General features: G+C 26.6%; 6 protein-coding genes across 6 annotated transcripts; 3 read left to right on the forward strand and 3 right to left on the reverse strand.

The window, feature by feature from the left end:
* Nucleotides 1–5: 5 nt before the first annotated feature.
* On the reverse strand, nucleotides 6–890 carry DICPUDRAFT_75182 (uncharacterized protein; the record flags this gene model as incomplete). Its single annotated transcript, XM_003284170.1, has 2 exons — nucleotides 6–658; nucleotides 725–890. The coding sequence occupies 2 exons, from the start codon at nucleotides 888–890 to the stop codon at nucleotides 6–8; spliced, it is 819 nt and encodes a 272-aa protein (XP_003284218.1).
* A 250-nt stretch (nucleotides 891–1,140) lies between these two features.
* Nucleotides 1,141–2,697, forward strand: DICPUDRAFT_27227 (uncharacterized protein; the record flags this gene model as incomplete). The annotated part of the gene is made up of 1 exon (XM_003284144.1): nucleotides 1,141–2,697. One exon carries the CDS (start codon nucleotides 1,141–1,143, stop codon nucleotides 2,695–2,697), a length of 1,557 nt encoding a protein of 518 aa, XP_003284192.1.
* Nucleotides 2,698–4,718: 2,021 nt separating this feature from the next.
* On the reverse strand, nucleotides 4,719–4,913 carry DICPUDRAFT_13214 (uncharacterized protein; the record flags this gene model as incomplete). Its single annotated transcript, XM_003284171.1, has 1 exon — nucleotides 4,719–4,913. A coding segment is annotated over one exon (195 nt), but the record flags the coding sequence as incomplete, so codon positions are not given.
* Nucleotides 4,914–7,690: 2,777 nt separating this feature from the next.
* Nucleotides 7,691–8,146, forward strand: DICPUDRAFT_27259 (uncharacterized protein; the record flags this gene model as incomplete). The annotated part of the gene is made up of 1 exon (XM_003284145.1): nucleotides 7,691–8,146. One exon carries the CDS (start codon nucleotides 7,691–7,693, stop codon nucleotides 8,144–8,146), a length of 456 nt encoding a protein of 151 aa, XP_003284193.1.
* A 721-nt stretch (nucleotides 8,147–8,867) lies between these two features.
* Nucleotides 8,868–10,435, reverse strand: DICPUDRAFT_52761 (uncharacterized protein; the record flags this gene model as incomplete). Its single annotated transcript, XM_003284172.1, has 2 exons — nucleotides 8,868–9,603; nucleotides 9,667–10,435. 2 exons carry the CDS (start codon nucleotides 10,433–10,435, stop codon nucleotides 8,891–8,893), a joined length of 1,482 nt encoding a protein of 493 aa, XP_003284220.1. The 3' UTR covers nucleotides 8,868–8,890.
* A 1,799-nt stretch (nucleotides 10,436–12,234) lies between these two features.
* On the forward strand, nucleotides 12,235–12,920 carry DICPUDRAFT_27255 (uncharacterized protein; the record flags this gene model as incomplete). The annotated part of the gene is made up of 2 exons (XM_003284146.1): nucleotides 12,235–12,302; nucleotides 12,389–12,920. Coding segments are annotated over 2 exons (600 nt in total), but the record flags the coding sequence as incomplete, so codon positions are not given.
* Between the last annotated feature and the right edge of the window lie 13 nt (nucleotides 12,921–12,933).

A 12,933-nucleotide genomic window follows, 5' to 3' on the forward strand; every position in this document is an offset into this window, starting at 1 on the left:
TAAAATTAATTTTTTTTTACAAAAAAATCATAAATTTTAATTTCTCTTTTTATTTTTTTAGGAGTGTGTGATTCTTGGTGATCTTTAACTTCACTTTGATTTTTTATATCTAATTGATTATTATTATTATTATTATTATTATTATTATTATTATTATTATCTATTTCATTATTGTTATTATTATTCTCATCTTTTATTAATTGAAAAAAATTTCGTTTTGATAAAACTGGGTTATGGGTGATTTGAGAAAAATTTGATGGGATTGTAAAATGAAATTTATTTTTTGATTTTGATTTTTTCCAAGTGTCTAATGTACCCCCTTTTTCTGGTTCATTTCCATCACCAAAAGTAAAAGCGATGATGCAATCTGATTTTGATACTTTTGTATTTCTATCATGAAAACCCTTTGATGAAGTGTCGATGATAGCACCAATTTCTTTTGCCTTCATTATTTCGTCAATTGAATTTCTACCCATTTCTTTTTGAAATGCTCTGTGGTATATATTTGAAGTTCTTCCAGGGTTATTCTTCCAATCAAAACCACCAGTATCAATATATTGGTAATTAATTTGGTTTGAAGATTTGACAATATCACAAGGAAGGTACAATGTTAATTTACCTTCAGGATATTTTAAAAAAGTATCTACAGCTACATGATCTAAATTATTATTGTTGATATTAATATTACTATTTTTATGATTTGTTAATTAATTTTGATATATACCAGCCCAAGCAGCACCTCCACTAACTAACATAATATCTTTTATATCTAACTGTTTTTCTTTAAGAAAAGAAAATAAAGTTTCGCACATAAAGTTAAAATGAAGACTTGAAAGTGGTTTTTCTTTATCTCTACCAGCTGTTCCTATTATAGATATGCTTTTAATCATATCTACTATTACTCTACCCTTACAAAGAAAGGATATCAATATACCCCAAAAGCATAAATGATTCTAAAAAAAATTACAAGAAATGTTATTCACAGTAATTTATTTAAAAAAAAAAAAAACAAAAGAAAAAAAATAAATAAATAAAATTAAAATTATTTTTTTAAATATTTTGAAAATTCAAATTATATTTTTTTTATATTAAATTTATTTAAATTTTTTGAAAATTAAAAAAAAATGATTTAAAGGAATAATGATAAAAAATAACAATAGCATTGTAAATAATAATAATAATAATAATAATAATAACAATAGTGACACCAACAATAATACAGAATTGTTCACACGAATTTGGAAAAATATAGTAATTAGAAACGAAATTTTATTTTATTGTAGATTATATAAAAAAAAAAGATTCCTTTATACATATAGTAGGAGATTATTGTTAGAATATAAATATAGAAGCTATGTAGCAGATTTATACTTTGACTATTTCTTTAATGAAAACTTGTACCCAGGTGATATACCAGATAATGTTCAAGCAATTACCTTTGGAGTATGTTTTAATCAGTCATTAAAAAAAAACTCTCTTCCATCGAATCTACAAACCATAACCTTTGGCAACTACTTTAATAAACCAATTGAACCAGATATACTTCCACAATCACTAGAAACTATCGAATTTGGTGATGATTTTGATCAAGAGTTTGCTCAAGGAGTTCTACCGAATAGTCTCAAATCACTTTATTTTGGAAATAAATATAACAAACCAATTGAAATAGGTGTTCTTCCACCAAATCTCGAGCATTTAAAGTTTAATGGATCCAAATTCAATCAACCTATCAAACCTTTCTCGCTACCCCCATCATTAAAGTCTATTTTCCTTCCAATGGGGTTCAAACAAGAGCTAAAAAGTGGTATGATACCCAATGGTGTAGAAATACTTAAACTAGGTGGCTTTAATAGTCCAATAGAACCATTTGTTATACCTTCATCTGTTAAAGAGCTTGACTTTTCTTTTTTCTTTAACCAACCAATCAAAAAGGCTATTCCCTCATCTGTGGAAACCCTTTCGTTTTCATTTAAATTTAATCAACTCCTAGAGATTGGTGATATACCAAATAGCGTTACAAAGTTAACAATGATTACACTATATGACCAACCACTATTACAAAGCAATGGCGAAAGTATAATCCCATCATCAGTAAATACACTATATATTGGTAGATTTAAAAGACCGCTAGTACCTGGGGATATTCCATCATCAGTAACCGATTTAACAATTCATGAACTCTATATTTATAAAGGAATAATACCACCAAGTGTTAAAACACTCACACTCGAAATGAACTACCACGAAAAAATAAAACCAAATGATATACCTGATAGTGTCACCAACTTAACTCTTCTTGGCAACTTCAACTGCTATATAGAACCAAATGTACTACCGCAATCAATTACATCACTTACTTTTGGAACACATTTCAACCATCCAATAGATAATGTTTTACCATCAAATTTAAAGATTTTAAAATTTGGACTAGTCTTTAATCAACCCATTCACTCTCTTCCACCAAATATCGACACTCTAATATTTGGTAACAATTTTAATCAAAAGATTATACCCAATTCACTCCCACCAAATCTTAAAACTCTTTCATTTGGATTCAATTTCGATCAAGATATACTACCCAATACATTACCAACATCAATCACCTCATTAATATTTAAAAATCAAAAATATAAAAATTTATATATGCCACAATCAACAAAAATAATAATTAATAAAAACTATTCTTTATTTTGCTAAACACAAAGTTTTATAAAACTTTTTTTCTTTTTTTTTTTTTAAAAATATTTTTATTTAATTTATTATAACTAAAATTAATAAAAACAATTCTTTATTGAAAATAATAAAGCCATTTATTACTACATTTACATATAGATTCTAATTGGTGCAGTGGTGATTTTAACTTTACACAAAGGACATACGGTTAATTCTTCTAAACATGCCCCACAGAAAGAATGACCACAACTTAAAACATGATCTCTATCACCATCGAAACAAATTGGACACTCTTTAAGTTGGATTTGATTTTGAATTTTTAATTTAATTGAGTTGATTTCCTTATCTATTTTCATAATTTTTTCTTTTTCTACTTCCAATAATTGTTCTTTGGTGTCTCCTGAACAAACAGTTTGAATAGATTGAATATCTTCTTCAATTACTGATTTTTCTAAATTCAAAAGATTAATTTCTTTTTCTAGTGATTTTATTATATTATTTAAACTATTTTCTTCAACTTTACTATTGCTGTCATTACATTCGTGTACCTGTAACCCTTTAAGTCTACATCTTGAAGAACAATAAAGAACTGGAGATTTACAGTCATTTGAGCATTTATTTGATGTTATATTGCCACAAGTCCAACAAATCCATTGCTCAAATGAATCTGATAAATCTTGGATTGATGGTTCTTCTAATGAATTGATAACTTCACCAATAGGAAAACTAAACAAATCGTCACTAACTAATTGGCCAACATCTGTATTACCACCAATGCCGCCTATAATATAAAGATTGTCACCCAAAATAGTTGTTTGGAATAAATCTAACACTGGAATGGGTGATGGAATAATGTAGGGTAACTCTCTCCATACTAAAGTTTGAGTATTTAGTATCCATAACTTATGATCTTGATCAAAGAATACACAATACTTAACACCACGGGTACTGGTATAACAATTGAAACCATTTATTTGGTTGGTCGTTGGAATTGGTCCTTTTTGATTCTTTACTGGCATTAGAATGGACGACCATTCTAAACTTTTAGTGTCAAAACACCAGAGGTCTTTATATTTGACCACGCCATTTGATCCACCATACATTAAAATATAACGATCATTGATACCAACGGTACAAAGGCATGTAATCGTTCTTTTTTGTGGCTTGGTAGGTTTGTTCAAATTTATAGTATTCCAAATACCACTGGATGAATCCAGGCAATGGATGTTACATTGATCATCAAATACCCAAATAGTATCTTTAATAACCACTGAATTGCACTCTCTAAGGTTCTTTGGTTTATTTCGCTCTACAAATTTTGATAAAATGTCCATTTGTTCATTTAAAGATGCACAAATTGTATTATAGACAACACTGCTATTTTTATTATTTGGATCGACACCACCAATAATGAATACTCTATTGCCTGCTCTAACCATTGAGTGATGAATACGACTTGGGGTTATGACATTAGATTTGTTAAAAATATTTTTTCTTGGGTCAAAAGTAATTGCCATGTTAATATTTTTTCCTTCGCTATTATAATCAAATGTGTTAATTGAGTCGGTTCTTCCACCCCAAATCATAATTGAATCACCAATATCCACACCAGTGGACATATATCTAGGTCCCATTTTATATGCATTTGTAATAGTTTTGAAACCTCTAACCAATGCTCTATCCTTGGAAGATGTTGTGGTTGTGGTTGTGGTTGTTGTCGCCTTTGTTGATGATGTTGTTTGTTGTGATTGTGATTGTGATTGTGCTTTCTTTTTTTTTTTCTTATTTTTTTTTTTTTGTTGTTGTGAGTCTGTGCCAAATAATTCATCAATGGATGGTATCTTATTTTCCTCAGTATTATGATGTGGGTCATTTACTTTTATTGGGGTCGATAATAAATTTGGAAATGGTGGTGGGACTACTTTGTGTGGGTTATCTTCTGATACCAACTCTAATCTTCTTATTCTTAATATTTCTTCAAAGTGGGCCTTAAGTTCTGGTAGATTCTCTTTATCCAACAACAATGCTTTGCAAATAAAATCATAGGACTCCATAAACCTTTTGAGTGCAAACAATGCCTTTGAAACACGGAAATACCCTTTCCACCATTGTGAGTTGATTTCAACGGTAGATTTAGCATCGTAATAAGAATTATCGTATTCACCCATTAAGAAATATGATATAGATCTATTACAATAAACCAAATAGTTACTTGGATCTTCTTTTAATGACATTGTATAATATTCCTATTAAAATAAAGAATTTTATATTAGTATATGATTAAGAGGTTTTTTTTTATTATAATACTTACAATTGCTTTTGGATATTCTTTTTTTAAAAAAAATTTATTACCTTCACCTTTTAATTGTTCAGATTTATCAATACCACCAACCTCTAATTCATGTTTCTCGTCTACTCTGATAACCACTCTTCCATCTTGGCTACGCTTGAGATATGGTGCATATACAGTTATTTTTGTGTTTACTGGTAATTCTTCTGGTGAAACTCCGCAATAGAGTGCCAAAACAATACATTCATTACCCTCTCTATCTAAACGAACAAGTGTATATGTAGCGGATAATCGAAACCCTCTTTCAATTACCCAGCCAACTAATTTCCTATCATGATGTTTGATATTTGGTGTGTGAAGATCAGATATCTTCAAAGGTTTATATCCCTCTTTATTTTTGATTGTACTTGTTATTTTACTTGTCCCTTGGTTAGTTATTACTGAAACAAAATCTCTTGATCTATATGCTTGTTCTGCCCCAGCTCTAGCTGTAATAAAATCTTCTTTTATCTCTTTGGCAGTTGTATTACTTAATTTATACATTTATTGCTATGAACACAAAAAAATGGACATTAAATTAAAAAGAAAAGTTATATAATAGTAAAATATTAAAAATAATAAAAAAAATTTTGATTAAAAAATTGTTTTTTTTTTTTTTTAATTTTTTTTTTTTTTGTGAAATATATTAAAAAAATTAATTAGAAAAATGAAATTTAAAGCTGAAGATATTATAAATATTGCTATATGTATAATCAAAGATTTTTTTTTCAAATCGATATTCAATTTCTGATTTTAATAAAGCCTATTTTTTTTTATTTTTAGAAAATTTAATTATTTTTTTTTTTTTTTTTTTTATCATCAAATTCAATTTTTTTTTTGCAGATTTTAATTTTATTTTTTTTAACATCAAAATCCAATTTTTTTTTTTTTTTTCAAATTTGTATATTAGAATGATATCAATTAATGAACCAGTAAGGTTCACTAATAATGGTAATAATCATTTTTAATTTGATTTATATAAATCACAAATTCTAACTTTTTTTTTTTTAGACACAAAAGACACTGTAACCAAATCATTAGATAAACTTGAGTTTAAAAAAAATCGTATCATATCAAGACATGCATTTCTTTTTTCTTGTAAATATAAAGGAAATTTAGAATTAAACAATGATGACAACCCAAAAGAGTTGGAGATGGTTTTAAAAAAATGTAGTTTTAATTGTTTTTCTGAAACAGTAGCAAGTAAAGAAAGTTTTGAAACAATTCTTCGAAAACATATAAACAAACTCCCACCGTCTAACTATCAAGTTATTTTTTATTTTTCAGGTCATGGAGGAATGTCAGGTAAATATTATATTTTTGTTTATAAAAAAAAACACAGTCTAATAATATCTTAATATAGGTGGTGATTTACTTATTCAGTTAGAAAATGGAGAAAATTTTTCACAATTTGATATCATAGAAGAATTTAAAAGAAGAGAGAAGGAAATTATTAAAGGGGAGATTCATAATAAAATTACAATTTATTTAGAAAACTCAGCCAACCTTGACAAAGAATATGATGATCTAAATAAATATTGTGAACAACTTTATCAAAAAAAACATTCATATAGGAGAAACCCAGGTATAGAAAAAGGGGAATTGGATAAAATAGAAGAACAATTAAAAAAAATTAGAAAAGAGTTAGATGACAAAAACAATGACTATGAAACCCTAAAGGTTGAACACAAAAATCTTTTAGAAAAGCTTCAAATTCATGCTAATATAGATTTCAAGAAACTATTTATCTTTGATTGTTGCAGAAAAACAAATGAAATCAATCAACCTACTTATATTAGAGAATATTCAGATACAGCTTTCTTATATGGTGCTCCTTACGGCAAACCAGCTTTTTGCCCAAAAAAAGGGTCTGGGGGATTGAAAATGTCTTTTTTAACTTCCTCTCTTGTTAAAAGATTAAATAGTGATATTGAATATATTGAAAACCCAGAAGGTAATTTTGTTATAATTAATATATTTTTATTCTAATTAGTATAAAAATTAAATAGATAATACTTTTATAATTTATTTATACTTATAATTAAATTGGTATATGCAGGTTCAAATGAAAGAAACAATGGAAGAACTTTATCAGATCTTGCAAAAATAGTGCAGTATGATATGTCAAAGAAAATTTTAAGATGTAATGACCCGTCCTATCTAAAAATTCCTGATTTAGAAGAAAAAGAAAAAAAAATGTTGAAAAAGATTTTTATTGAAAAATTCTCTATCATCCATGGAGATTTAACCATGGGAAATTTTATTATTTGTGATAAAAAATTAACCAAACAACATATAGAAGAAGAATGGGGTCAGAGTAGAGCTATTGGAAAAGGAAATCATTGTGAGGCTGTATATTTAAGAGAGAAAATCAAAAATCTGGGTAATTTCGCTATAGCAGAGAAGACAATGTGCGCAATAAAGGTTATTACAAATAATAACTTTGTAAGTATTTAATCTTAGACGCTGATTAAACCTATTATATTTATTAACTCCATAACCATTTTATCATAGGGTCCTCATGAAGTTGGGAAATTATTAGAGGAATTAAAAAATATTAATAATAAAAGAATTATTAAAATCTACGATTATGCTTTCGAAAAAAATCAGATGGAGAATCTTTATATTTATATGGAGTATTTAGAAAACTATAGCGTCCTATCAAAAAATAAACTTAACTATTCGCAAATGATAAAAGTTACCAAACAGTTGATTTTGGTATTAGAATTTTTAGATAAAAAAGGAATCATTCATAGAGATATCAAAAGTGAAAATATTCTATACAATCCCGAAAATTGTTTAATAAAACTTATCGACTTTAGTGTATCAAGACTCATTGGAAAAAATGAATTAAAATTTAGAAATCAACATGTCGGTACTTATATAGCTCCAGAAGCAATTATAAACTCAGCTACTCAACTATCTATAAAAACAGAAATTTATAGTTTAGGGTGTACTTTAATTGAAATGGCAGGAGGTAATGCAAAAAAAGAAGAAATACCAAGCGACTTACCAAACGATTTCAAAAACTTTATTCAACGTTGTTTGACAAAAAACCCAGAATGCAGGGCTGGTATAAATGAATTAAAAAATCATAAATTAATAGTAAGTAGTAAAAAAAAAAAAAAAAAAAAAAAATACTAATATAACTTTATTTTATAGAAATCAAGAAATGTATATAAAAATAAACATATTAAAACCTATAAAGAATTTTTAGAAATGTCAAGAAAACATACACATATAACAATTAATCACGATTTCAGTATCGATGAATATAAACACATTTTTGACTTCATTCCAGAAAGACTAAAAAAACTTTCTTTACCTTTTTTCAATCATGAAATCATACCAGATCTCTTTCCACCTTGGATTACTTATTTAGAAATGCCAAAATTCAATCAGGAAATACTGGATGATTCATTCCCAAAAAATTTAGAAGTATTGATACTTGGTGATACCTTTGATATCGCTAAAAATGGCGATTGTATTCCAAAAGAAATAAAATATTTTATATGTGGCTCTGAAATCAAATATCTATCAATAAACAATTTTCTCCCATCATCTGCCTTGGTTTTAACTTTAAAAAACTTCAATGCAAAAATTATTCCAGGTTCCATTCCAGAATATACCCATACACTAAAATTAGGCTCAAAGTTAACTGAAGAGCATCTCATCTCTTTAAAAAATATCCCACCAACTGTGAACAGACTAACCTTTGGTGTAGAAGATAAAACATTAACAAATGAAAAGATAAAATCATACGTTCCAGCCTTTGTTTCAATAATTAAAATAAACAAACAAAAAAATTAAATTAAATAAAATAATATAAAACAATATAAAATAAAATAAAATAAAAACGCTGCTTATTATATTACCCCATAATTTTATTTATATTTTTAAATTTTTATCTTGAAATTTAATTAAAACTGTTTTATAAACTCTATCACCTATTTTATATCTTGGAAAATGAGATGGTAATGAAATAAAATTTACTGAAGGTGGAACAATATCGTCTGATATATAACCTGAAAATGAATTACCAAAAATTAATGAATTTAAGTTTATTGGTAAAATACCTTTGAATATTGCCTGATTAAATGAATTTGAGAAACCAAGGTGTTTGACTGATGAAGGAATTGACCCTATTTCGAGAGGTAAATTAAAATTATTTCCAAACTCCAACCATTCCAAACCCTCTTTAAGTATTGATTTGCTAATTACCTGATTAAAATTATCCCCAAACTCAAGGTGGCGTAGATTTTGCGGTAATGATTCGTGCGTTAAAGGCTGATTATAACATTTGCCAAGTTTTAAATAAACTAAATTTCGTAGAGAAAATAAATACAATGATTTATTGAAACTTTGACCTAAAGTTAAATGAGTGACCGTGTCAGGAATTGTATGTGGGCCATTTAAAGGTATATCAAACAAGTCATCTACTGATATATGTGTTAGGGTTTTGGGCAGCATTTGAGCTGTTAAATTCTTATATAAATTACTTGAACAAGATAAATACTCTAAATTGGGTGGCAAACAACCTTCAACATTTTGATTAAATGAATAACCAAACGATATACTACGAACACTATCTGGAATTACACCTCTTATTGGTTTATTAAAACAAAAACCAAATTTTAAATTTGTTATATTTCTTGATATTGCACCTGGTTTGAGTTGTTTATTAAAGTCGTCACCAAGCTCGAGATTAGTTACAGAGTCAGGAATAACACCTATACCTAAATCACGGTTATAATAAGTACCAAATACCAAATGTTTAATATTTTGTGGTAGAGTATCAGTTGATAGCTTCATTGAAAACATTTTCCCAAGTGTGAGGACCTGAACTGACTCTGGTAGATTTTCTCGTGAAATGTGTTGATCAAAATGATGGGAAAAAAAGAGTCGTCTAACTGTACTTGGTATACTTGATGGTAATAATGGCTGGTTAAAATTTAATCCAAATTCCAAGTGAAGTAAACCCTCTGGTAAAACGGATGGAAATATGCTACTATTAAATTGTTTACCAAACACAATCTTTTTTACACTCTTTGGTATTGAACCTCTATTATTTAGTTTTTGATTAAATGAATCACCAAACTTTATATGTGATGTATTTGGTGGTATCATACCCTCCTCTAAACGTTGGTTAAACGAATCCCCAAAATTGATATATAATAAGTTATTTGGTAAAGTCCCTGGTACTATACGCTGGTTAAATGAACTACCAAAAGTAAGATACTGGATAGATGGCGGTATCGATCCTCGAACTAAGGGTCTATTATAGCTATTTCCAAAGGTTAAACAAATAATTGAATGAGATGGTAATACATGTTCCTCTAAATCAATGTTGTAATCATTTCCAAAAGTCAATGATGTTACGCTTGAGGGAATGAGACCTAAAGGTGATGAATTAAATGTATCTGGGAACTTCATATATTTTACTTGATTGGTTCCTCTTGGTGAATTATTTGATGTTTCATTTGAAGATCTTGGTGTTAGAGCGAAAACACTTCTCGGAGTAGAGGTTGGTGATGATATTAATGGTTGGTTTGATGATGAGGAATTTGAAAATTTTTGGTTGGAGAGTTGTTGTTGATAATTTTTAGTGGGTGATATGGAACCATTTGATATTAAACCATTTAAAGGTAATTGTAATTTCATTTTTAATAATGAAGTTGGTGAGTGTTTATTATTTGTTGGTGATGATGTAGGTGATGAAAGTGATGATGATGATGGTATTGAATTAATCAATGGTATATTAATTGATGGAACAATTTTGGAAAATTCTTTTTTAATAATTTTATTTTCTTCATCTAAACTATCGCTATAATCACTGTCACTATCCCCACTATAGCTTTCACTATCACTGTTATTTTCTTCTTCTTGCTCTATTATCTCAATGATATCATTTTTATTATAAATATATTCTAAATTATTATATATATTTTCATTTATTTGATGTCTGTTCATAAATACAATTGTATTCCATAAAAATTTATTTTTAAATATTTTCCAAAATAATAATTCATTTTGGTTATCTTTATTATTATTATTATTACAATTGTTATTATTATTAATATTATTATTAATGTTATTTATTTTACTATTACTTTTATTCATTTTTAAAACAATATAATATTTGAAAATATTACTTTTATTATTTATTTATTTATTTATTTATTATTCATATTACTATTGTGTATAATATTTTAATTTATAATTGAAATATATTTTTTAAAATAAAAAAATAAAATTAAAATAAAAATTATAATTTTGAAAAAAAAAAGGTGGTGAATTTTTTGGTAAAATAAAAAATAAATTATAATATAAATAAACTTTTCAACCAACCCCCTACCATTCATCAAACAACATATTACAAATATACAATTCGAAACCAAACTACACATTTTTTTAAAATTAACTTTTTTTTTTTTTAATTTTTTTTTTTTTTATATTTATTTTCAAATTAAAAAAAACCATTTAAATCATAAAAATCTTTTTTTTTTTTTTTTTTTTTTTATTTTTTATTTTTAATTTTATTTTTTTTATATTTTTTTTCAAACGACAAGATCAAAAAAAAAGATTTTTTTTTAAAACATTATTTTATTTTTTTATTTTTTTTATTTTTATTTTGCATAATCACCCATATGTATATTTCACATTCAATAATTTACATTCAAACATTCACATTACTCGGTTCCTATAATTCATATTCATAAATAACACTCAATAATTCATATCACTTTGCTCGCGCTTATATAATCCATATTCAGAAACTCACATCACGTTCATAAAAATTCATAAAACTTACAATCAATTAATTCACTCATTATTTATCTCATTATTTTATCTCATTTATTTATTCATGGGTCAACTCAAAAGGGTCAAACCCATTTGACGGCAAAAAAAATAAAAAATTATTAAAAACATGGGGGAAAAAATAAAAAAAAAAAAAAAAAAAAAAAAAAAATATATTTTTTTTTTGATTACCGAAAAGACAAAAGTCAAAAAATCAAAATACACGTAAATCCATGTAGCACAATCGTTATATTTTTCTTTTATTTTTATTTTTATTTTTATTTTATTTTTTAATTTAGTATAAAAACCTTTGATATTTTTGTATTTTTTTTTCTCATCATCATTTTAATTAATAAATCCTTGTTTAAATTTGAATTGATAAATTTATAACAATTATTTGTTCATCACATAATTACTATTAAAACTCCATAATGATGTCTCAAAATACTGAACTTTTAAATAGCCTCAAAGAGCAACAACAATACTATAATGAAAGAGCAGAGTAAATTTTATTAATAAATTTACCACTAACATTTAACAAACCTCTAATTTTTTATTTAATTTTATTCTAATATATTTTTTATACAGCGAATATGATGAATGGTGGAACTTTTCAGGTAGATTCGATCAGGGTGATTCAATTAGAAATGAAGCTTTATTAAACAGAGAAGGTTTCTTTAATTACTTTACTCAAATTACAGATTCAAAGTATTATGAAGACAACCAAAAGATCAAAGTTTTAGAATTAGCCCCAGGTACAGGTAACTTTACCAAATTTTTCTTAAATGAAAAGTTTGATTTACATTGCGAAGAAGGTTCTATTGAAATGATTAACGTATTAAAGAAAAAGTTTGCAGATTTAATTGAAAAGAACAGTTTTTCAATCTCCCAAACCGATTTATTTAGTGAGGAGTTTAATCCAGCACCAAATAGTTATGACATTGTATTCATGGGTTTCTTTGTATCACATGTTCCACCATCACTCTTTGAATCATTCTTTGGTAAATGTAGAGATGCTTTAAAACCAAACGGTAGAATTTTCTTCCTCGATAGCTATTATCACACCAATTACGAGTTCAAGAACCACGAAACCAGAAAAAACAATATCAGATTAGACGATCCAAGACATCCGA

This window comes from Dictyostelium purpureum (genome assembly GCF_000190715.1).
Source record: "Dictyostelium purpureum unplaced genomic scaffold DICPUscaffold_20, whole genome shotgun sequence".
NCBI classification, from domain to species: Eukaryota; Evosea; class Eumycetozoa; order Dictyosteliales; family Dictyosteliaceae; genus Dictyostelium; species Dictyostelium purpureum.